General features: G+C 44.8%; 1 protein-coding gene across 1 annotated transcript in view; it reads right to left on the reverse strand.

Annotated features, from left to right (window-relative positions):
• trpa1b (transient receptor potential cation channel, subfamily A, member 1b) overlaps positions 1-13,415 on the reverse strand; it is a gene marked incomplete at both ends in the record, with an annotated part of 29,807 nt that extends 16,392 nt beyond the window's left edge. Inside the window, 12 exons of the mRNA XM_084443509.1 lie at positions 402-566; positions 3,572-3,747; positions 4,244-4,344; positions 7,533-7,632; positions 8,029-8,077; positions 9,354-9,490; positions 10,608-10,753; positions 11,165-11,273; positions 11,500-11,607; positions 11,803-11,978; positions 12,091-12,253; positions 13,314-13,415. Coding sequence (XP_084299635.1) covers positions 402-566; positions 3,572-3,747; positions 4,244-4,344; positions 7,533-7,632; positions 8,029-8,077; positions 9,354-9,490; positions 10,608-10,753; positions 11,165-11,273; positions 11,500-11,607; positions 11,803-11,978; positions 12,091-12,253; positions 13,314-13,415 — 1,532 coding nt within the window. The remainder of the gene's footprint in view (positions 1-401; positions 567-3,571; positions 3,748-4,243; positions 4,345-7,532; positions 7,633-8,028; positions 8,078-9,353; positions 9,491-10,607; positions 10,754-11,164; positions 11,274-11,499; positions 11,608-11,802; positions 11,979-12,090; positions 12,254-13,313) is intronic.
• Between the last annotated feature and the right edge of the window lie 13,066 nt (positions 13,416-26,481).

Genomic DNA, 26,481 nt, shown 5'->3' on the forward strand with positions numbered 1-26,481 from the left:
GAAAACATACGAGCGCAAGGACTTCCGGACAACGCACATGAGTGGTTGATCCAAAGAAGTCCCGCCCCCTGGTCTTGCGCTGCCTTATATTCAAGCAAAACACAGGTATGGCGCTCCGGGATGTGATTGGCTAACCCATTGTACGTCATATTAAATGGCAGGCGTCATCAACAGTGGTCGAGAATACAGACATGTGACATGAGAAAAGGCGGTAATTTCTTGAAGAGACAAAGGGACAAAGGATGGTTATTCTGGGTCTAGGTGTGTTGACCTCCTGGAGGTCATCCTGTCATGAATTAGGTTAGCACAGCTATGTGAAAGGTTGAGGGAGGTGGTGAAATACAAAAGGAGATGATGAAACTATAATTTCTATGACGGGTGTTACGCTAGTATGTGTTTACCAGTGGAACAGGGCTCCTTTGCGCAACAGTAGCTCCACCACTTTGGTGTGGCCCCCACCTGAGGCCAGGTGAAGGGGGGTCAGGCCTCGCTCATCCCCCTCGTTCAGAGGTCGGGAGCTGGTGATGGTCTCCAGCAGCCTGTGGCATGTGTTGATACGCCCATACCTGACAGGGGTGGAGAGATCAGCGAGGAAAGATCAGAAAAAGGGAGAGGAGGAGGGGCAAGAGGTGCAGAAGAGGAACTGATGTCTGCTAACCAGACCTTGATTTTCCCTCCACTAATGTACTGCAGCGGATGATTTATAGTGCAAAAATATATCACACAACAATATCCCCCACAGTTAATGGATCCTTTTGCCACAAGGACATACATTACATTTGCCTTGCTAACTGAATTCCATTGTACAGTAGTGAGCACTTTGTGAGTGATTCATTGCTCGGTTAAGAACACAGTGTGATTGTAAAGACCCACATCATTATAATTAATCAGATTTTTAAGTACATGTCAGTAGGCTAGTTTACAGTCAGATACTCTATTAAGAGAACATAATAGCTTAAGGTGACAAAGTGAAGGCTAGCTAGGGGGGTAAGCTTACGTTCATATGCCACTAGTTCTGTTGGAGCACGCACTCAGTAATTGGCCATTTAGTCAGCCCTAAACAAAGTCGCAAGGAACTTTTGTCAGGCATTGTAATGCCACTGAAGCAAGTTAAGTTTCATATACCTGAAGATTCATTAAATTGGATTTGTTGAGCAAGTGAAGACAGTATGCAGGTGTACAATTTACTGTATAGCGTGCACGTGTGTGTGTGTTGTGTGCGTGTGTGCCCATGCGTGTATGTGCACACATTGCTTGCCACCTGCTGGCTGCTGTGGGTAGTGCATAGTGCTATCACTCATGGCGAGCAGTCCTTCTAGCTAGCAACTTTATTAGCTTACTAGTGTTCTTACTAGCTAATTACGATTCTAGCTAGCTTGCTAGCATTATGTTGTGGGATATGGGTTTGTGTGAAATGTGCAAGATACTATGGGTAACACAGTCCAGGAAGTTGGTGTAGCCTACTTATGAGGAAAAATATGAACGGAGTAGCTAGCCACAAGTTGCTAGTGAATGACTAACCTCATCAGCAAATTACATTAAATAAGTGCAAATTACATTAAATACCAGCTGCTGCACTGTAAAAAGTGAACATGGGTTGTCATTCATGTAAGGAGTGATTTCTATTTGAACTGACCCGATATAACTATGTTTCTGTCTTTTCTTTAGTTTAAGTAGCCTATTGTAATCACTGTCATTCAATTTAAATCATGGCCTCATTGGTTTAAAGTGCTTAACTGACTTTGAATCAAACAGCAAATTTCCACTCAGGCGCAAACGTTGCATGTCACGTGATTAGTGACATAGCCAAGTTCAAGTTCCATTTTTCCGCCATCTTCCTTTCTCGCATGAAGAGGCAAGAGACACCACGGGAGAGATGAGCAAAAAAAGTTGTAAAAAAATATAACAGGACTGTTGAATAGCTAATATGACTAATAACTGTTAAATGAACTTAACGTCATCATTTATCACACAACGTTGATACTTTCTTAGCTACCGTTGACTAGCTAACGTTAGACCGTTATTCTAGCTAGCTGATGTCTCTTCGTTGTCAGTGAATGCTACAGTCAGGGATTATTTATGAGAAGCTGAGAAGTGGGCACAAGGATGTCCGCTGCTGCATCGCTTGCAGGCTCTCTTCCCGTGATTTCAGACACCTGTGTTGGGGACTCTGGCTGCATCGCTGTGTCAGTGAAGGGGGTGCCCTGCTCTGCCCTATGGGACATGGAGTCAACGCCTTTAGGAGAACTGGTGTCATGATGGTATTGTTTGTGCCACCACCTCAGTGCGTGATGACGGGGTGGTGTTCACCGGGCCTCTTTGGACAGTGGATGCAGCAAGTGGAGGAGATAGCGAGGAGTAAGACTCACACACTGAGAGATGTGCTATCTGTGGCCTGTAAGATTTGTGGATGTCTTGTCTGCATCTGTGTGTGGGGCGTGCTGCAGCGGGCGTGGGAGGAACCCGCGGGAGGGGCCCAGTCCCCGGTGGTAGTGCCAGGGAGAGTGGTCATGTTTTGTGTATGAAGACTCTCCATTTTTCTGTTTCTGTCTCTCTCATTACATTGCAGTCATTTAGCTGACGCTTTTATCCAAACTGACTTACAATAATTGCATTTAACGTAGGAAAAGCCAATGTACTGCTACTTGCCAGAACTCACAAGTGCATCTCCTTTCTAAAACAAGTGACTAAGAGCATAATCTAGCGCTGAAGGCAAAGTGTAAGAAATAAGGTAAGAAAGAAAGTGCAAGCAAACTAAATATACAATAAGTGCTTAAGAGGGAGGGTCGTGGTACTGTAGTATTACATTACAGTCATTTAGCAGACGCTTTTATCCAAAGCGACTAACAATAATTGCATTTAACGTAGGAAGAGCCAATGTACTACTACTTGCCAGAACTCACAAGTGCATCTTCTCTCTAAAACAAGTGACTAAGAGTATAATCTAGCGCTGAAGGCAAAGTGCAAGAATAGCAATCTAAAGTAAGGTGCAATATAATACAATAAGTGCTTAGGCGGGAGGATTGTTGTAGTACTTCTTGAAGAGATGAGTTTTGAGCCTGCGACGAAAGATGGGCAGCGACTCTGCTGTCCTGACATCAGTGGGCAGTTCAATCCACCACTGCGGGGCCAGGACAGAGAAGAGCCGTGACCGTGTCGATCGACCGCAGGAGCCTCGGAGTGACGGGGCAACCAGGTAGCAGAGCGTAGCGGTCGGGAGGGGGTGTAGGGTTTGACCATGGCCTGGAGGTGGGAGGGGGCTGTTCCTTTCATTGCCCTGTAGGTTAGCGCCAGAGTTTTAAACTGGATGCGAGCCAGTGTAGGGAACGGAGGAGGGAAGTTGTTTGGGAGAATTTGGGGTGGTTGAACACCAGGCGAGCAGTAGCTTTCTGCAGGGGAACTGCCAACGGCTTCAACCCGGTCTGCACGCAGAACTCGACATGGGCATATGCATGGCACATTGTTAAATCAAGTAATGTCTACACAGATGGGCAAGATCGGGCTGGGAGTAGAGTACAATAGAGTAGAGTATCATGTACAGTGGGCCCACTGTATAAGCAGTCCAACTCACTGGGCAGCAAAGTGCATGGCGGTTCTCTTGTCCTTGGACTTAAGTTCGAGGCCGATCTGTCCTGAGAGGCCCAGCATGTGCTGGACCGAGTCATGAACCCCCAGTCTGCAGGCGTAGTGGAGGGGGGTGCATCCATCCTTATCCTCTGCACTCAGCAGATCCTTCACACTGCCCTGCTGTAGGGAGACAAATCACACACACACATAAACGTAAACACACACTGTACACACAAAGAAGATTTACAATGGCAAGAGATAATCAGACGCCACATTCTCAGCTTGGTAGGTTCATCACCTTTATCTCATTTTGGCTTGTGCCTAATGGAAAATATAGCATAAGGACAGGTTCAGCTTGAATGGCCCGTTTGGCTCAGAGAGCAGCTAATGAACTTCATCAGCAAGCCTCAGACTCATGTAACAGTAACATGACTGTGGCAAATTGTGCTTAGGAGAGAAGTGAGGAGATGAAATTCTCTTTAACTGATTTTATTTATTTTATTTAACCTTTATTTAACCAGATAAAAAGCATTGAGATAAAATCTCTTTTACAATACTGACCTGGCCAAGAAGGCAGCAAAGTTTCACATTGAAAGACACAAGGACATATACAATACAGAGAACAACACAACTAAATATACAAAAGGTGTACGATTACGATTACGATTCAGACTACCTGTAGAATGTCTTCTGTGAGGTTCTTCAGAGCCTTAGGCTGCAGAATGGTCAAGTGTAGGAAGTTACGTCCTGATCTGTCTTTTATATTCACATTTGCACCTGAAAGTACACACATGCGCGTGCATGCATGCACACACGTACATGAGCAAGCACACACACACAAACACACACATTCGTTATTTTTGTATTTATTGTGAACTAGTTCTGATAACCGTTGGAGCACACAATCAGTAATTGGCCATCTAGTCCAGTATATGCCCATTGCCCTCCCAGAACCCGAGATTATGGGTATCAGAACCAGGCGCCATGGGGAAATGTATTTTGCTCCTGAGCCAACGTCCCAACTGAATGGTGGTCAATGGGCAGTTATTCTCTGTGCTTAGAACAACACTAATCGACTGCAAACTGCTTAAAAGCACATTGCTAGATTCTGTAGGCCGAGCGGAATCCAATGATGTCCACCTCTTGATGTTTAGTTGGTTTTACTGAACGCTAGATCGACCAGAAGAAATGTTCATATAATACTGATCGCTAACATTGTTACCATAAGTGAATGGAGGAGAAAATAGCAAAAATTAGCATCACAGCTTTCTGTTTGGCAAGCGGCCCTCGTTGGACCAATCATTTTTGGGCGGGGACCGGTAACGGCCACCTTATACAGTATCAGTCCTTGTCGTATTGTGAGTCCTACCGTTACTTACTCTGTAATATGAGTATAATATATATCATATAATTTCAGTTCACAGATATTTCAATGGCATGGCGAGCTGGTTCCATCCTACTAACCAGTCCTGAAGAGAAACAATCCGGCCCCAGCCCATAACCAGGCTGGACCTCGTCCAGTTTAATCAGGGAAACTGTTGTTCCATGTAACAATGCCAAATCAAGAATTAACTAGGGCTGCGAGCAGCATTGAGCGGGCCCTCGCACCCCATGCGTGTCGGGGTGTGGCGCCGTTAAAGGGTGTGCTATTTCGGTGTGCAGTACTGAGAGAAACTTCCATTCACCAGTAGGTGGCGCTCTAAGCGTGACTCAATACCGAAGTATAGATGTGTTCAGGACGGTACCTTGATGAAGCGTGAGAAATGTTGAGTAAATCGGACAATGTATGTAGGAGTTATGATGACTTCCTGCTTGACCTGTAGGTGGTGCTATAAGTATGACTCAATACTGACCTACAGATGTGTTCAGGATGCGACCTTCATCAAGCGTGAGCAATTTGGAGTAAATCGGATGACGTATGTAGGAGTTATGAGTACTTCCTGTTTCACCAGTAGGTGGCGCTGTAAGTGTGACTCAATACCGAAGCATAGATGTGTTCAGAATGCGACCTTCATGAAGCATCAGCAATTTGGTGCAAATCGGATAATGTATGTAGGAGTTATGAGGACTTCCTGTTTCACCAATAGGTGGCGCTATAAGTATGACGCAATACTGACACATAGATGTGTTCAGGACAGAACCGTCATGAAGCGTGAGATATATCGGACAAATTGGATAATGTATGGAGGAGTTATGAGGACGTACTGTTTCACCAATAGGTGGCGCTATAAGTATGACGCAATACTGACACAGATGTGTTCAGGACAGAACCGTCATGAAGCGTGAGATATATCGGACGAATTGGATAATGTATGTAGGAGTTATGAGGACTTCCTGTTTCACCAATAGGTGGCGCTATAAGTATGACGCAATACTGACACATAGATGTGTTCAGGACAGAACCGTCATGAAGCGTGAGATATATCGGACAAATCGGATAATGTATGTAGGAGTTATGAGGACTTCCTGTTTCACCAATAGGTGGCGCTATAAGTATGACGCAATACTGACACATAGATGTGTTCAGGACAGAACCGTCATGAAGCGTGAGATATATCGGACAAATCGGATAATGTATGTAGGAGTTATGAGGACTTCCTGTTTCACCAATAGGTGGCGCTATAAGTATGACGCAATACTGACACATAGATGTGTTCAGGACAGAACCGTCATGAAGCGTGAGATATATCGGACAAATCCGATAATGTATGTAGGAGTTATGAGGACTTCCTGTTTCACCAATAGGTGGCGCTATAAGTATGACGCAATACTGACACATAGATGTGTTCAGGACAGAACCTTCATGAAGCGTGAGATATATCGGACGAATTGGATAATGTATGTAGGAGTTATGAGGACTTCCTGTTTCACCAATAGGTGGCGCTATAAGTATGATGCAATACTGAAACATAGATGTGTACAGGACAGAACCGTCATGAAGCGTGAGATATATCGGACAAATTGGATAATGTATGTAGGAGTTATGAGGACTTCGTGTTTTATGGCGAAATGTCAAACTTTGGCGGGGCGCCACGGCAAGGGTGTTTGGTGAAAACTCATTTTTTTTGATAACTTTTGATCACAAAGGTCTTAAGATGAAGCTGACCCGATATGAAGTTGATCGGATGAAATCTGTAGGAGGAGTTTGTCGAAGTACAAGGCATGGAAATGGTCAAAACAAGGACAAAATGGCACATTAAGAGCAAAATGGCGGACTTCCTGTTGCATGTTGGGTATAGCTCCAAGAGAGAATTAAGTGTGGCTCGATGAAATACATATGCCCACCGAATTTCGTTCGCCTACATCAAACTGAAAGGTGGGGCTCGCCATTTTAAACTTTCCAGGGGGCGCTCTTGAGCCGTTTTGCCACACCCATTTCCGTCACCCATGAATTATCAAATTTTTCACCGGGACTGACGTATCTGCAAAGTTTCATCCGTTTTCATCGATGTTCAGGCCGCCTAAAAGGCATTTGTTTGGAGTAAAGAAGGAGAAGGAGAAGGAGAAGGAGAAGGAGAAGGAGAAGAATAATAATAATCCTTCGAGTTTCAATAGGGCCTCGCACAGCCAGTGCTCGGGCCCTAATTAACTGATTCTGGGTGGATTCAAAGGTCTGGACCCAGGCTAATAGAACGCACTACTTTTGGGCAAAGCTGAACAAAGGCACAATAATTCTAGAGTATCTGGGCTGGCGCGTGATAATAGTAAAGGCATTGGGAACAGTCAGAGAGAGGCATTTGTATCAGGGCAGGGTTCTGTTCGGAGCAGTATTTCTATTGGCTGGCTTGACTTGGGTGCGGTAGATATGTACGCAGGAACAGCGCTGTGTAAAAGGGGGAGTGGCTCTGGAGCAGTATTTTTTTTGTTGAAATTAGCCAAAACGTAAATGAATTAAAAATCGTGCACCGTCACTGTCTGGGAGTTGATGGATAGATGACAGGAAGTTGTTAGTGTAGATAACGCACCTCTGGACAGCAGTAGAGACACGGTTTTCCACGCTCCACAGGAAGTAGCCAGCAGCAGGGGGGAGTGACCCTTGCAGTCTAAGATGTTGATATCTGCACCCTTCAGTTGGATTATATAAGAATCATTATGTTCGTCAATGGTTATGGCACTTTCCTTAAACATACACACACACACACACACACACACACACACACAAACACATACACACACCTAGCAAACATAATGTAGGCACTGTGTTCAATGTCCCATGCCCTCAAATACACACTCAATATCTATTATTCTGCTCCATCACTACTAATAGATGAGATCTGGATATGGTCTGCTGAGGAAGACCATCGCTAGACGTATCCATCTAATTCACAGTCAATGCACACAGTAAAATAAAGTGATTGGTTTGGTTGTGTTGATGATGATATTAAACTCCACCTGCTTTATGAAAAAAGTATGTGTGTGTTTGTGCGTGGGGGTGGGGCATACAAGTCAGGTGGTATTTACCTGGGATATGAGGTACTCCACCAACTCTGTATTATCGAATAGCGTCGCCCTGGAAAATGAACAGAGTACAATCTGCATAAACAAGCTTGTCTGTGGTTGCGTTGTCCTTTAGCACCCCACAGTACTGTAAATTACAGCTTACCCCTCTCTGAATCTGAATTACACTCATGACATCTGGTTAATCACCGGACACAAACATGGGATTTTCACTGTTATCTCCACGACAAACAGTTGAATGACTCCGTTTCTTAGTGTTGTAGTGACTGGTGGTCCAGAAGGCCATATGGGGTGGGGGGGATTAATAGCATGGACAGAAGCACAAGAGATTACAAGGCCAGGGGAGGGGAGGGAGCGAGGCTTTATTTGTCAGAGGTCAAAGGTGAAACCAGCATGGGTCAAATCACCCCCCCCCCCCCCTTCGCCCAGATCAGTGATTGACCTTTCGTCCTGGGAGTGAGCAGTATTAGTAGATGGATGGTTCTAACTGGCTTGTCGGAGGTGAGGACGATGTACTGGTTGAGACACAAAACATGAGACAGCACTAAATGAATTCCAGGGTGGTATTCCATTTTCAGCACTTATCTCAGCCGCTGTCTTTGCCAACGCACATAGCTTTTAGATACAGGGGATGTGAGATGCATCTTCAGGATCTTTACAAATCCACTGGGGCAGTGGCTCTTTTGTCCCATAAAGTCTCATCTGCTGAATCCTTTTCCTCTTTGCACAGCCCTCGCTAAAATAGGATAGCTACTTTATTATGTTCCATTATGATTTTTGAAAACATCTGGGAATTGAAATCTTAAGACATACCTTTAATTTTGCTTTTATCATGTAGTTTTACTCAATTTTAATATTCTTTTATTCTCATTTTACCTCATCTCATTTTCTCATTCTAACATATGTTACATCATGCTCTACTTTATTATTTAACTTTTCTTAATACCAACTAAATAACTGTTTTTATTTATTCTGTAAAGCACTGTGTGCTACATTTGCTTGTATGAACATGTGCTATATAAATAAAATTGACTTTGACTTTCAAATGACAGTTACACATGCAATGAATGAGTAGTATGTATGTATGTTTGTATGTATGTACAGTGTGTATGTACAGTTAGGTCCATAAATATTTTGACATTAACACAATTTTCATCATTTTGGCACTGTACACCACCACAATGGATTTGAACTTTCAATACATGTGTATGCTTTAAGTGCAGACTTTCACCTGAATTTTAAGGTATTTACATCCAAATCAAGTGAACGGTGTAGGAATTACAACAAATGTTATATGTGTTAATGTTATTGGTTAAAGGGGGGTCCACCTATGGAGGGGAGTCTGCCTTGCGCCATCCGGGAGGTTGATGATGTCATCCACTTTTGTGTGGGAAGATATCATGAGTTTGACTGTCTCCGTAGCGCCCTGCGTACAGGCAAAGTGCAGCGCTGTGGACCTGTCAACCTAATCACTCACACACACACACACACACACACACACACACACACACACACACACACACTCAATGAGACAATCGGTATAGAGTGCACACAGACATACACATGATAAACCACACACACAATACATCTACTGTATACAGTACATTAACCTGATTAGCACTTACCAGAAGGCAGTTTCTCAGAGGACATACATTAGACATTATACTGCTCTATTCGTGAATGGATGCTGTTGTCATTCACTTTGAGTCACAAGTGTATTGATTTAGTTAATTGTGTCTTTGTGTGGGTCATGTGATCAGGCCTCTTGCTTACTTAAGATGGCATCTCCCATCTCACATTTTGATACTGGAGCCCAGCAGTGTGCGAGCGTATATATTTGTTCCTAGTCACAGTCTGGTTTACTTTGGGCTCAGCACCTGCCCTATTTGGCAAGGGGATGTGCGTGTTTATCTTTCTGTTTAGATTCTCAGAGTGAACACTGGGAGGGAGGGGGGTAAGTAGGGATGTAGATGGAGGAGGCGTCCTCGGTGAAACACGATCTCCGAGCCATGATGGCTAATGGAAGAGTGTCACAGTAACAATAGCCCATAATGAGATAAGCAGGAGTGGCAGGGTTAGCCTGCGATGGCCCCACTCAGATTCACAACATAAGTGGGGTGTAATTTGTAGCAATTTGCCCATCTGCAGCTATTACTGCTGGCCCAGGACAGAGAGGTAGGGGATCACTACCAGGTGCGGATCTGGGGATGATTGACACACCGCCATGAAATGAGAGATTCTGGGAAATGTTGTACAGGTGTGGTGAAATGAGCCTTCGCTGGAAACTCTTGTAAATCATGTCTGTTGTTGGTTGGTGGAACCTCAGTTTCAGAGTTCTGGGCATTCAATGCAAACTAAAATTTGGGTGTAAACAATACCATGTATATCTATTATTGGGGTTTGGTGAGAAGCGAGAAGAGTGCAAGCTATCTGCTATACAGCCGCCTAGCCTAGCTGGAATATTCAACTCCACCCAAACACCCAGAGATACAACTATCAATCCTGAGATAGACCCTGCAGCACTGGTCGCCAAACCATCATTGTTCACGTGGTTCTATAACTGAAGCGTGCGCTGTCATGACCTGTTCCTGGTCTATCTTGGCCCCTTGGGAGATACAGAAGCGGATGGTCTCTATGTTGCCCCCGTGCACAGCTAAGTGAAGGGGACTGCTGTAGTACTTGTCCAGGAAGTTGATGTGGGTCTCCACGGAATAGCCTAGCTTCACTCCTGAAAGAAGACAAGAAAAATAAGCATTCTCCCTTAGAATTAGCAACTGTTTACACAGCCCAGGTTTAAGAATGTGATTTCAGTCCAAAAATGTTAGCCTGATATCAGACAGATTGTCAACTCTGTCTGGATCCGGAAATGCCAGAAACCACAAATATTCAGGTTCTTTGACTAAACATCTGTCCTGCCTCATCAGCAGACCTCCCACCCAGGATAAACAGTGTGTCACTATCGCAGGCTCTGGTCCCCAAGGGGGCTAGGTCATGGAGTTATCGACTAATAGTGATGGAGTAGTAGGTTATTGACTATATTGTTGTGGTCTTTTGCGGTATACCCCCCCCCCCCCTCCCACAATGCACTGTAATGTCATTTGAGACCCGTGAAAAGCTTCCGCCTGTTTCCTGGTCGTACCAGCCTGGAGGATGACCTCCATGGCTTCCCTGGCGCCGGCGAAGGCGCAAGCGTGGATGGCGTAGAGTCCCAGCTTGTTCTGATGACACAGCACTGCCCCGTGACTCAGCTGAGGTTCAGAGAGCGGGGGGGGGGGGGTGAACACAGGCAGGGGGCTCAGTAGTTCCACAGCTGCTTATTAGTCAATTCATTAAGTGTTCGTTAGTCAGGAAGGCAATCTCTTGCATTCATTTTCTTATATAGGACAGTAAAAGACACCCCGATGAAGATATTAGAAGACAATAAATACACACAAGCACACACACACACACACACCATTAAAGAGTCATACTTACCAGTATGGAGAGGGCCTCACAGTTGTTGTGGGAGCAGGCCAGCATCACCGGAGTGTTTCCCAGGTCGCCCTCTAGGTTAACGTCCGTGCGACTGTCAGACAGCAGCAGCTGTGTTGTCACAGGGGGGAAGCAGATGATTCATATCAAATGTACAGAGCGTGATACAATAGCTCCTGTCCTCCCAGCCTCTCCCACTGCTGTGTGTTCCTGTGGCTACCAGCCAAGTGTAGAGGGGGCACTTTGCCTGGCAGGGGGCAGATGAGGACAGGCACCCCGGGATAGAGACTCCGGGGTAGGGCTCACCTCCACCAGGTCGTTGTGTCCATGGCTGATGGCCAGGTGCAGCGGGCACATGAGGGCCATGTTGAGGATGTTGGGGTCGGCTCCTAGCCCCAGCAGGGCCGTGCAGCTCCCCGCCTGGTTCCTCTCCACAGCCCAGTGGAGAGGCACACTGCCCTGGTCGTCATAAATGTCCAGTCCTGGAGAGTGGACACACACATTTACACCCACAGGGATTAACAGTATCATGCTTGCTGTATCATTCTCAGGCTGGCCTTGCTGTGATTGGACTGAACAATGGGCCAGGCTAACCTTGGGGGCCGGAAACGGACACGATGAAGTGGAGCATGTCGATGTGGCCCCCTGCGGAGGCGTGGTGGAGTAGGCTGGCCCCAGAGTCATCTCTCTCAGTCAACACCTTCGGGTCGTCCCCCACCAGGCTCTCAAGCACCCCCAGGTCTCCCACCACTGCCAGCTGGAGAATAGAATTATGGTAGAATAGAACAGAATAGAATAGACTGGATTTTAGGGTGTCGAGTGCAATATCTACAATCGTTCTTTATCTTGCAAATCGTTTTGTTACGCTGCATCCCTAGCACTCTATCTGTCTATCTATCTACATCGAGCACTTATTTATCTTGCTGGCCAGCCTCTATTTCCTTTCATTTATGAGTTAATGGTTGAGTTTGTTACCTGTCACGGTAAATGATAATATCATTTACCGTATAAATCATCACAATTACAAACAACACAACAGGATCAGATTGACAGTAAGAGTGAATATTATTCACTCTTACTGTCAATCTGATCCTGTTGTGTTGTTTGTAATTGTGATGATGTATGATTTACGTGTGTGTGTCAAAATCGCCCTATGGGGACAACAAATAAAGTGAACTTGAACTTCCCTGGGAGCAGTACAGAGAGCTGGGTTGACCTCTGACCTCTGGTGTCCTGTGGATGTCTGCTGACTTCCTCTCAAGGTAAGCAGGGGGCCATTATTGATGACAGTTTACGTAAACATTTTCTGTTCTGTAAATGTCCCCTCCTCCCACCTCTGTATCTCCTAAACACAACATCTTGCCAAGCAAGCCTAACCTGACACACCAGATGGTTTGCTTACTGTAACCAGCTAGGAACTCTCAGTTGGAAACTGTTTGGAAAGGGGCGGGCAATTTCAAAACTACTTGGCAGGTGATTGGATGAACCATCTGTCTATCATCGTCTATCACGTGCTAACCTCTGCTCACTGTCATCACACCTAAACCCGCCCAGCGTAGCTGTTTGTATTTCCTCAACGCTGATTGGCGAGATCTTTTTCTGATCTAGCACAAACGGACCTCTATGGAGAGTGTCCAGATTGATTTGTGAGAGAAACAGAATGTGAGGTTGCGAGATCAGGATGGTCTCTCGAGGCTAAAGCAAGCCAGTCACAGTGTTAAACTGCTGGACTTTAACTCTGCATCTCCTGAATCTATTGCATGAACTGTGCGCTGTTCGTGACTTAGGCCAAACATTGATTGTGGACCTGGACTCACCTGGAATATGTTTGGGGACGCCATGGCAGCATCATCCCGGTCGGTCAGAAAAGTGTAGGGGCTTCTCTTACCCTTACACGACGCATTCCTGCTGTTGTCCATCAGACCTCTACAGGCGCAATCACTGAAGGACACACATAAAAACATACAAACCGTTTCTCAAAAACCTACATCGTCTCAAAATAAAACAATGAAATCCTCCTTTGTTCCAAAATTCAACCCTGAAATGGAACCTTTTTTTTTCTCTTTGTGACAAAGGGTTTTCCCCCTAATCACACCAGGAGGTGAGACAGAGGACATCCCCTTTAACAGTGAGGGGGACAGGGTGGACATCCCCTTTAACAGTGAGGGGGACAGGGTGGACCTCCCCTTTAACAGTGAGGGGGACAGGGTGGACATCCCCTTTAACAGTGAGGGGGACAGGGTGGACCTTCCCTTTAACAGTGAGGGGGACAGGGTGGACATCCCCTTTAACAATGAGGGGGACAGGGTGGACCTCCCCTTTAACAATGAGGGGGACAGGGTGGACCTCCCCTTTAACAGTGAGGGGGACAGGGTGGACCTCCCCTTTAACAGTGAGGGGGGACAGGGTGGACATCCCCTTTAACATTGAGGGGGACAGGGTGGACATCCCCTTTAATAGTGAGGGGGACAGGGTGGACCTTCCCTTTAACAGTGAGGGGGACAGGGTGGACATCCCCTTTAACAGTGAGGGGGACAGGGTGGACCTTCCCTTTAACAGTGAGGGGGACAGGGTGGACCTCCCCTTTAACAGTGAGGGGGACAGGGTGGACATCCCCTTTAACAGTGAGGGGGACAGGGTGGACCTCCCCTTTAACAGTGAGGGGGACAGGGTGGACCTCCCCTTTAACAATGAGGGGGACAGGGTGGACATCCCCTTTAACAGTGAGGGGGACAGGGTGGACCTCCCCTTTAACAGTGAGGGGGACAGGGTGGACATCCCCTTTAACAGTGAGGGGGACAGGGTGGACCTCCCCTTTAACAGTGAGGGGGACAGGGTGGACATCCCCTTTAACAGTGAGGGGGACAGGGTGGACCTCCCCTTTAACAGTGAGGGGGACAGGGTGGACATCCCCTTTAACAGTGAGGGGGGCAGGGTGGACCTCCCCTTTAACAGTGAGGGGGACAGGGTGGACATCCCCTTTAACAGTGAGGGGGACAGGGTGGACCTCCCCTTTAACAGTGAGGGGGACAGGGTGGACATCCCCTTTAACATTGAGGGGGACAGGGTGGACATCCCCTTTAATAGTGAGGGGGACAGGGTGGACATCCCCTTTAATAGTGAGGGGGACAGGGAGGATTTCCCTTTTAACAGCGAGCGTTATCCATTGGAGCTTCAAGTCAGGCCCGACCTCAGCTTTACAGGGTTTAACTAGAACTTCATGTTGTTTGGTGTTGTCTGTTATTTACAGTAGTGGATGTGACACATATTGATCCAGTTAGCCCAGTTGTTTGACTCACCGGATGTTGGTTTTGGAGATAAGCCTTGTCATTAGTTTATTACCGCCCTACCATGTGAAACAATAACCTAGCAACCGCTCCGATAAACACAGTGTTTCCTGCCACCTATGTATCTCCGAATGCTAATGAGTCCAGCCAGACCTTTCTCCAGCGCTGGCACAGCGTAAACAAAGTGTGGTGATAGGTCTGGCTAACACGAGACTAGTCCGGTTCTACCTTAAATATTCAACCCAGCTTGGACCCTCCATTCCAGATCTCTCTGGCTTTTACCTTCAAAAGAAGGTGATTCAAATATTTAACCCAACAGATGAATGTTACATAACCTCAAATGAATGCTCGGGGGGAATGATATTTGGATCTATTATACACACTCTCGATTTACTATACAATACTGTTTGGATCGCCAGAGGGAAACTCACCAGTTACTGTACCAGGAACGCCGCAATACATGCATCAATGCTCTTGGATTTAAGTTCCACCCAGCAGAGTGGCTCTCTGAGTGGCTGCCTCATTGAGCTGAATAACTCGTATTTAGATGGTGGATCAATAACCAGTCTAGCAGTAGTGTCCGTGCTCCGCGTGATCAATCCCATTCACTTTTCTCTTGCCCTCCATTGCCGCTGTCTGCAGATTAACCATTAATTGGCCTGCTGTGTGAATTAAGAACCAGCCGATAGCATTCCCCTAGAGCTTACAGAGAACATCGACCATGGGGCTCCCGCAGGATTTTCGAATACAACATTGATTGGACGGTACTGTATTTAAGTTTACGATTATGCCGTGAAACCAACTGGTGGAGAACCTCTCCCATCAGACTACCTGCCAATCAGCCTTCCTCAAACATCTGGGCTATTAAAATACCATGACCGACCTGTCCTTGATGTTATGTTATGTTACAGTACATCATTTTTTATTTGTAATGCGCATCATCATCCCATTTTTGCATCAGCCCTGGTAAAGAAAATAAGGGAATGTCAGCACGGCTGCTTCTGTGAGCATCTGAACAAACAGAACATGCAGTACATGTTCAGGGACACTATTTGCATCTTTTTTTTGTGATCTTTTTTTGTGAACACGAAACAAGAAGACATGACCAACAATATACACAAACAACAATAGCAGAAAACCACACACACACACACACATACACACACACACACACACACACACACACACAAACTACAACATTCAAATACACCCAAGACAACCCTCCCCTCGACCCTACAGGTCCAGCCAACCAAATAAATACATGAATGAATAAATCATAACAGCTCTACAAATTGCAGAATCAACACAGGCTCAACTGTCATGAAACAGCACACAACAGAAGTAGGAAAATAATTATAGAAGACAATAAAAAATAAAAAATAAAATAATAATAATAATAATGATAATAACTATTTGCACCTTGTAAAGCAAAGAGCCATACTATTCTCCGCTTTGCTCCATGTCTACATTCCCAGTGTAGACTGAACCAGATATGAGATGCTATCAGGAAAATGGAGCATCATTTTCCACCAATGATGTGCTTGTGATTATGAGCTGTGCTTCCTGTGATTACGGGCCGTGGTGGACAGGAGGACAAATCAGTCTCACTAATTGTTCCTGTCATTCTGCTGTTTGCTGGAACCAAGAATAAAGGAAATGTCCTCATAAGCTATAGGGTCAACACCGTTGCCAAGCCATGGACGAGCAGCAATACAGCGTGAGCACTACAAAGGTCATCATCGAGTCACCACCCATCCTGTTGAGCCATTAAAGGCTTATCATACTTTCATTCACAGCTTTATCATTAAAGGCCTATTATACTACTGTAATTCACAGGTGAGAATGCATAATTCATCAAAAATATATTATTACAAAAGTATTTTATTACAAAGTAATCATCAAATAAGCAATGGTATAACGTCTTAATAATAATAATTATTATTATTATCATTATCATTATTATTATTATTTATGTTGTTGTTATTATTAATGTTATTATTATTATTATTATTATTATTAGTAGTAGTAGTAGTAGTAGTAGTAGTAGTAGTAGTATTATTTTACAGATAAGACTTGATAGTGGGGTAAATACAAAAGGAGTTGTTAACATTTTAAACATGTGAAGGTTAATTTAATTGCAATGAATATAGAAATACAATTGTATAATTATTAAAAATGAATCAAACAGTTTGAAATACCAAGCATAATATGTATTATAAGTACACATTATTGAAACAATAACTCAACATTAACACAGTACGAGAGGTTTTCGCTTCAAAGACATTTGGTTTTTACAAGTCCTTAGTAAGTTAGAGTAGTTTCAGTAGAAATATACACACTAGAAGCAGCTGATGGTCAGAACCAGAGAAAGATAGGGTAACTCCTACCTCTGTGTTGCCGTGTGGATGTTGAGCTGAGCAGTCGGGCTGCACTCCTCTCCTTGTACCACTGAGGACTGGCTAGAGAGATCCTGTTACGATAGCTCCTAGATGGGGTTTACAGAACAAGACCATGCCCCCAGTGATCACACAGGAACACCACAAACCAACAAGTGCACAGTGAACCCATGATACCTGTACATGTTGCCAGGTATGTACAGTTGTTGAATGTATAAGTAGAGTGGGCTTCTCTAGTTTACATACATCTACTGTATAAAGCAAACCCCCAAAATGTAACCATTTATTTGAAAGTAAGTAATGAATTAAAATATAAATTATTAAAATTGTTAATATGAAAATAACCTCAATTTTAACTTTATCTAGGACTAAAATTATGTGATAACAATAATGTGGGGAAAAAAAGAAAAGAAAAAAAAGCCAGGCAATAAGATGGTACAGTAATCTACTGTTCACTTAAAGCAATCCATAGCGTTTTCTCCGGTTTTCTCAGAACTGCGCCCCCACAGGCTCTGCGAGTAAGTGCACTGTTGTACTGTCGTAAAGTTATCATATTGTCTTTTTCTATTTCTGTCTTCCTCCGTGATGTTTCGCTTCGGTTTTCTCACCTCCGCCATGATATCATTGAGCTAAAAAACACATGATATCCATAGACGCCGGAATAGTTAGCTACTACTGTGTTGTTTAAGCACAACGTTGCGCATGCGCACTTTGACTGAATGCTGCGTCCCGGGGGCGCGAGTTTTAAAAGGTAATCAATGTCAATGTATTATCTTTCTGAGAAGACTGTTTGGACGATTCAGCTTACTTTTAGTAAATCTAATTGGAGAATTAGCACCAGACATGTTTATAAAGGTCCAAATATCGCGATGTATTGCTTTAACGTGTTCGTGTCCGAATGTCCATACTATGTATGCAGTACATACTATATAGCAGGCCAGATGCAGCATGCTACATAAAAATCTCGCCTGCTACATCTGGCCTGCTATATAGTACAGTATGTACTGCATATTCTTGAAATTACTCAAAAAAATATAGCAGGCATCGAGAGGATGCTATTTCGGAAACAAGATGGCGATTTGAGTGAAACGTCGCAGCACGTCACCGTAAAGTTTCCGGTTTGATAAAATTGGTGGAAGTTGAGGCGACAGTACAGTAATTTGCCAACCTAGCTTAAATGTTCGTGGACATTGTAGCTAAATCTGTCGGTGGAAAAAAAATTTTTTTTAGCAGATGTCTTAGTTATATCAAGATTAAGCTCACTATTGGCATCGGTGTGCTTATCGGTGTCATATTTATTCAGTTTGAGTAATTTACGATCGAGCTAGCTAACCTACTATACAGAAAGGTGAGGATCGAGCCTGCTGGATGACCAACTCCAATGCCTGGCTAGCTCAATATTGTCTTAAGTTTAACATGAACTGTATGCGAGCCGGAGCCCATCACTTTCACTGGATGACTCGAGTAGCATGCTACATTTATCTCGCATACTAAACATGTGGAGTAGTATATACTAAATAGCATGTAGCAGGCGAGTTGCAGTATGTACTATATAGCATGTAGTATGGACATTCGGACACGGCCACAGTCTGTTTCCTTTCAGGAGTACGTTCTTGAAACATGGTCTATGCCTCCCTCTGCTGTCTGTATAATGTTACTGCAGCCATAGTGGATCTGCTCAATGTGTTCTACAGAGTCTAAGTGTGATCCACTTTCTTGGTCTTATGCTACATTCACACTGCGGGATCCAATGGGTCCTCATCCTCATAGGCAATTGCAATGAGGGCAGTGAGGGGGTGTGTGAAGACTCTTCCTCCTGGCTCGGGTGTCTCCTATAATCCAAACTTTGTTGACGCGGGGCCGAGGCAACTCTTCTTCAAGGTTTCTGCCATGTTGTGTTATGTCTTCCCCCTGTCTTGGTGCCTCTTGTCCTTGGCAGAGGGAACAGATGGATGATGCAGGAAGTAGAACATGTTGGAGGTAAACAGGAAGTAAACTGATATGCCGATGACATCCAACTGGTTCTGTCCTGTTCCCCCTTCTGATACACAAGTGGAGACACACATAGCTGGGTGCTTGGCTGACATCTCGGAGTGGATGACGACACATCACCTTAAGCTCAAGATTCAATCAAATAGGAAGATTCAGAAAGGGGGTAACACTTTGGTGATACTGACATTCATTAACAGACATTTAAGTCTCATAAGACTTACAACACATAAAAGACAAACATTTACCACTAGAGGCAATAGCAAATTATTATACTTTTTTTAATATTGGAGGCAAAGGGAAAATCGTATATGTTTTTTTCTATTTCTTTTCCGTATGGAACACTCCATAGTGATTTGCTAAAAGTAGTAGGACACCAACACTTTAATCAGTTGGAGTATTCCCACCACCCTCAGTGCAGGCTTATAGTAGCACCTGCACCCTACAAGTCTAATGCTAATATTTGTCTGGTAACTGTGGCCACTTTCACTTGTACACCAGTTTGGGACAGATGAAAAGCCACCCCATACAGTTATTGGTGTCCTCAGTTCAGAATGTGCTCGATAGATTGCATTGATTATTATTATGCATAAAAGATTATCATTTTAATTTCCCAATCGGGCGACAATGCATAACAATAATCTGCCGATTTATTTCCATTGTGGTTTGCCTGTAAGAGTTAGATGAATAACCATCATTATTGCTGCTTGCGGTGCCTCCCGTGTTTGTTCTGATCATAGTCCCAAGATCTGGTTTCATCAGCTGTGTGTGTGTGTGTGTGTTTGTGCGTGCTTTGCGTTTGTTAGTGTGTGCTTGTGTGTCTGTGCATGTGTGAGAGTGTGCGGCAGAGCGAGATGGAGAAGGACAGATTGTGCGCATGTGTGTGTGTGTTATTGTGGTTCAGAGTGTGCACATGTGTGTGTGTGTTATTGTGGTTCAGAGAGGGGACATGTGCCCTGCAGTATAACTAACACAGTGATACAGTACGAGGGGTAATGCAGTACCTGATCTGAATGATGGTGTGGTGAGCAGTACCTGATCTGAATGATGGTGTGGTGAGCAGCGTATTACTCTGAGATGGCAGGCTAGGGGCCTCAGTCAGTGTGGGGACTTGGCTCTGAATTATACATCCACGGTGATTATGCACACTACGCAATGTAGAAATCACCAGGCCATAAAAAAAATGCACTTTTCCACGCTTTCCAAATGCTCACTTACCCATGAAGCTAATATACTAGCTTATACGTATTAAAACTTAATTTTCTTTCTCTGATTTGCATATTGAGTATTTTGATGACTGCGGGCTACCCTCTCTAGCAATGTGAGAAACAGACAGCGTTAAATCAGAAAGAGTGGGAGAGGAGAGTGATGTATGCAGAGCACATGAACCACTCCCAACCACCAATCAGATGGAGCTGTACCTAAGTGCTAAGTGTTTGAACCTTCTGCGAAGTGTGTGCATGCATGTGTGTGTGTGTGCGCGCATGCGTGTAGGTGTGTGTGTGTGTGTGTGTGTGTGTGTGTGTAGGTGTGTGTGTGTAGGTAGGTGTGTGTGTGTGTTGCACTGCAGTGGTGGTTCATCACTTATTAATGGTCATCTCTCAGAAGTGATGGTCTGGGACGGTAAAGAACAGAAGAGTGGCAGGTCATCTTGACACCGTGTTGAGATCTTCCTGTGATCAGAGAGTCTGCATGCTGTATCATACAGTACATGGAGTGCTCAAAGGAGAACAGGAGTACAGTAGCTTGGGTTGGGTGTTCCTGTCTGTGAGGTTTACAGGATTTGGATGTCACCTGAATAGATAGAAGAACGACAGTTATGGAGAACAGAACCTGAAACCTTCAACCCTTGTTTTTGCTGGATTCTTGACAATGGTGGCTTGCCTGTCTACAGATTAGCAAAAAGTACCAGAAGAAGTACCACAATTGGCACAAATACTTCTTGGGGATTATTCTTTTCATAAAACAAATTAGTCATGCAAAAATAAAGATGGCCACCATTTCCAGCCCGGAAATACAGTTTTGGGGGCAACTTTATGAAGAATTGTTAAATATGAATGATCTATAAAACCATACAGTACCTTTTTGACTACAGAGATTAGTATTATTAGTAGTATCCCACTGATAGACTGGGCGTGTACTTCCTGTACTCATGTCTCTCCCTCTCTCCAGCTCTCTCTCTCCCTCTCTCTCTCTCTCTCTCCCTCTCTCTCTCTCTAGTGTTATGTAAGGCCGCATGACAGGTTTAAATCCCTGATCCCAGTCCCTTCCTTGTATTATCTGTGAATCTGAGCGTATTCACACGGGAGGAAATAATTGGAAAGACAATCATGATCCCTGGGGTGTTTCTGCTTCTGCTCAGGTCAGGAGGGTCTGAGGGGAACTGGACCACCGCCTGAACACCACCTTTTTTTTGTATTTTTTCTCCCTTTATAAAGTGTCATAAATAGTTTAATATACTTTCGTGTTCATGTTTTTTTGGAAACTGAGTTTAGCTTACTCGTACAGTGTATGCACAGTGAACACTGTATGCGTGTAGTGTTGTGGAGTCACAGTAGACACAGACTGCACAGTCAGCAATAAGAGAAGAATAAGAGTATGCAATCACACAAAGCCATGACAGATGTGTAATCTCTGTGCAATGTTGCAGCATTCACTCACGTTATAGGAGGCCAATGGATTTCCTGTCTACCTGTTCCCGTGGGGAAAAAATTAAATTAATCCCATTTCCAATCATGCCTCCATCTGTCAGGTAACCCTCCGCCATCGCTAGTGGCCAAACCAGGAAGTGTAAGTATCTCAGGGAGTGTAGGCTCCCTTACCTGAACTGCTACTGACCGCTAGATCAACTCACAGAAATATCCAACAGTTTAACCATAATGGGATTTCTGGTGAGCCATTATTTTGCCAACCACCTCCGGATACACATGGTGAGTTATGTTCAATCCACTGGAGGTGCATTTCATTTGACTGGATTCGGAGTGTAAGGGAATTTATAGCCTGCTCTCCTGAAATTTTGTACTCAGGATTTTATTGTACAGTATTTCTTCAATTGTTTTTGTAGTTATTGTGTGGAAAGAGCAAACAAAATAAGATCGAATCGCGGGAGGGAGAGATGGGGAGACCAATGATGAGAGAGAAGGGGGGGCTGGGGTGGAAAGAATGAGAGAGAGGAAAAGAAAGGAGAGAGATACGGAAAGAGAAAAAGGTGCCGTGTCTCCTTGGCCTTTTTGGCAGGTGAAAAGGCGCAGAGTAACTCGCTGACAGGCATTCTGGGTAATGAGCCGTTTCCTCTCCATCACACTGCTTTGAAGATCAACACAAAGGTTGCGAGCCCACTGCTGGTCTCACTGATGTCTACCAGACCAGCAGAGTGAACAGCTAGCCTACGTGGTCTCCCAGACCAGCAGAGTGAACAGCTAGCCTACATGGTCTCCCAGACCAGCAGAGTGAACAGCCAGCCTACGTGGTCTCCCAGACCAGCAGAGTGAACAGCTAGCCCACGTGGTCTCCCAGACCAGCAGAGTGAACAGCTAGCCTACGTGGTCTCACCTCACTGGGATCAGTTCAGAAACTCACAGCAACACACAGATCTCTAGATATTCATCATAATGCACCGTAGGATGAGAAAGTTATTCTTTCATAATCCAGTCATAGTGCATATACTGTATAGAGCTGATACTGTTTACACATGGATCAGCCAGGTTAAGCTTCTCTCGAGTGCAAGTTTGTCTGTTTGACAGAGAGCAGCTCTATCTAAAGAAACCACGGCACCAAGCTAGTGAGCACAACTCCACCTTGTGGAGACAACAGACCTTTAGATTCAACACAGTGTTGATTTCACTGTGGTTCGTTCCTCATGCTATGCATTTCCCTCAGGGACACTTTTTTGTACAAAGTATTGATGTAAATTTCAGCGTATTCTATGTTTTCAACTATCCCGTGTCAGCTGGTGATGAGGACATGCTTATGTAGCAGAAATGCTAATCCCCAGTCTGAATATGCATATGAGACACGATGCACAGGACACCGCCCAATTCATCAGAACACCTTCCGAGCACACCAACTCATCATATTAAATGTTTCTACGCATATGTTATCTTTTATTATTACTTTTATGTTTTTTTAAACATCTGCTGCCCTTTGAGAGACAACACTGAATTAAATCCTCCCCCTCACACACACACACACACACACACACCACCATCTCCCCCCAAAATCTAATCAGAACTGATAGATTTGAAATTGATGGAATATCTTTATGAGCACAAGCATTTACTTGAGTTGATGAAACGAGAGAGATAAGGGATTGAGGGAGAGAGAGCTGGCGAGAGAGAGAGAGAGGGGGCGGGGGCGGGGGCATGGCCTGAAGATGCATCAATAGATTTATGGGTCCTTGGTCGGGGCAGGTTGCTGAAACAGACTCATAAATGTTTGTGATGGCCTGCGCATAAATAACCTCCAACGTGCCTTGCTCAGCACACTGTAAATAACCTTTTAAAAGTTTAATCAATCCTCTCCTCCTATTTATTTTTGGGATATCAATGTAGCTCATAACTTAGAATATATCATCCCAGAGGCGGAACCTTAGGCCATCTCCTCTTTTCGGGTTGTTCGTCAGTACCTGAGACACGTTCATGATTTAAATGTAAATGTTGGCATTGGCCCAGTGTGTTTGCTGGTGGAGGATGTGTCTGTGTTTGGTTGGAGCGCTGCTGTGGTTTCAGTGTGTTATTCGAGGGTTGTGTTCACCCCTGGTCCTCACAGCTCCCCCACAGAAAGCAGCTTCCCACACACAGGTCCAGAGGTGCAGTGTGAAGGTGCCCTCTCCGACGGAGAGCTTGTTAGAACGCTGCCTCGCTTAGCGCTGCGCCCCTACGCAGGCTTGGAGGGAGAGAGAGTTCACAGTTTTTGTGGGCATGCATGGGAGTGTGAGCATGTGTATGGTGTACTGTGTGTGTGGGCGTGTGCATGTGAACGTGTGCGTGTGTGTGTGTAGTTGACCGGTGTGTGGGTCCGGGCCTCGGTGTGTGGGTGGAGGTTTCAAAGCAGAAGCCAAGCCGCACAGCTGACCTTGCAGGAAAAAAAAGCAATAATTTATTCATCGCTTATCACACAAAGTTCCTCTCTGTTTTCTGGTTGAGATCTCTCGTCGTTCTCTCTCTTTCACTCTCCCTCCTCTTTCTCTCCCTCTCTCTCTTTCTCTTTGTCTCTCCTGCCCCCCCCCCACCTCTCTCCTTTCCTCTCCCCCTCTCTCCTTTTGTTTTAATAGGCCAGTCTCCCTGCCCTCGGACGACCTATCGATTCCTCTACCTCCCATGTCTTTGCTAAAGAACATCAAGATTGGGATCATAATTTGTGATCTAATCGGTTTGTTTTCAACGCGTTTCTCCCTCTCTGTCAAGATTCAATTAAGCTCTGTCCTCCTCTTCACCCTGCTCCCTGTAAAACCTTGTCCGTTGCCCTCAACTCTCCATTGTGTGTTTGTAAACCCTAGGGCTTAGCCCGGCTGTAAAAACGTCTGTTATCGGACAGAATCAACCTGGCAATGTTGACCAAATTGCCGAATACCCGCTGGGTTTTTCATTCTGTATAAATTAGTTCTATAAACATCCAGGAGTGGTGCTTAAGAAACAGGCAATTAAATACCTAGCATCGGAGGGGGAATGGACATGGGGGGATTCAATGGCTGGAGTCTTGAATCATTGTTACATAGGGGGCACCAACCTTTCACAATAAACACTCATCACAACCAGCAATGACCTTGAAATGGAACGGGCCAGTATTGTGATTTATAATAGATTACACATCAGAACAACGTGGCAAGTAGAGGTGTGTGTGCGTGGGTGTGCATGTGTGTGCGTGCATGTGCTTGTGTATATGCTTGCATGTATGTGTGTGCGTGTATGTGGGTGTGTCAGGGACGTGCACAGATAGACACGAGGTGGTGCTAGAGCACCTGCCCTTTGACCTCTGGACAAGGCAAGTGCCCTTTTGAAAGTTACTTTACTGTATGTGGCCCATGGTGACATTGATCGATTCTCGATTAAAAGCGTGTAATAATAATGCCCCAAAATGCCCCTTCCCCTCCCTCTCTTCCGTTGTCAACGGTAAACGCGAAAAGCGGACACAAACGGAGGCGCGCTACTCCTCCACTGCCCTTTCCCCATCCAGAGTGCCCGAGTGATGACAGCTAACCAGCCAGGTAACACATAAACGAAACCAGTGTATTGTTTGCCCCCTAAGCCTCAGTTGCAAAACTATAACTTGCATTTATTTGTCTCTGTTGTGAAGTAAGTCTCATACAGTGCCAAACAGCTGAGCATAAATTAGCCGACTGCCCACCTGCTTAACAAGCTAGACGCTAGGATTTAAATGGATTTAACGTAATGATGACCACCACACGACCAATGTTGGTCGAATTTGTTGTTGGTACAGCATGTGAAGCCATCAGTATACTTAAGCTCGCTCGACAATCCAAAAAAAACTCTGTCAGCACCCCCCCCCTTCACTAGAGTCAACATGACTTGTCAACATCTCGTCGCGCCCTAATTTTTCACTGAGCACCTGCCCCCCAAAATGTCTGTGCACGCCACTGGGGTGCGTGCATGCTTGTGTGTGTGTGTTTGCATGAGTGATCGTGTCCACTTGAGTGTGCGATATTCAGCGAGGTGTTCTGAATAAAGTGTCTATTTACAGTGATGTGAACGGCCTGCCGTTATAGCCAGATGAGTCTTACAATGGTCCACACTGGTCACAGTGGTACGGCTTCTCTCCTGTATGAACACGCTGGTGTGTCCTGAGACTGTCCACTTTAGTGAAATTCTTCCCACACTGGTCACAGTGGTATGGCTTCTCTCCTATATGAACAAGCTGGTGTGTCTTTAAATCTTTTGACATAGTGAAGTTCTTCCCACACTGGTCACAGTGGTACGGCTTCTCTCCTGTATGAACACGCTGGTGTGTCCTGAGACTGTCCACTCTAGTGAAGTTCTTCCCACACTGGTCACAGTGGTATGTGGTAGGTGGAGAGTGATGGAAAACTCCCTCTGGTCTTTTGTGTATTCATGGCCCTCTTTTGACAGGAGGTGTATTGGAAGATCTGAAATTCAGTTAGCATACACTAATTAGTAAGTGTCCATGAAATAATAACTAGGAAGTCTAACAAAGATGGGACAGTTTAAAGAAAGAATAAAATATACATAAAATCATTAATTTTACCTGAATAGAAATTGAGCCTCTCTTTCAGCTCTTCATTTATGAGATTCTTCCCCCTCAGATCCTCCAGAAGACGATGCACTGTGTTCTTTGCC

The sequence above is a fragment of the Borostomias antarcticus genome (genome assembly GCF_949987555.1).
Source record: "Borostomias antarcticus genome assembly, chromosome: 9".
Lineage (NCBI taxonomy): Eukaryota > Metazoa > Chordata > Actinopteri > Stomiiformes > Stomiidae > Borostomias > Borostomias antarcticus.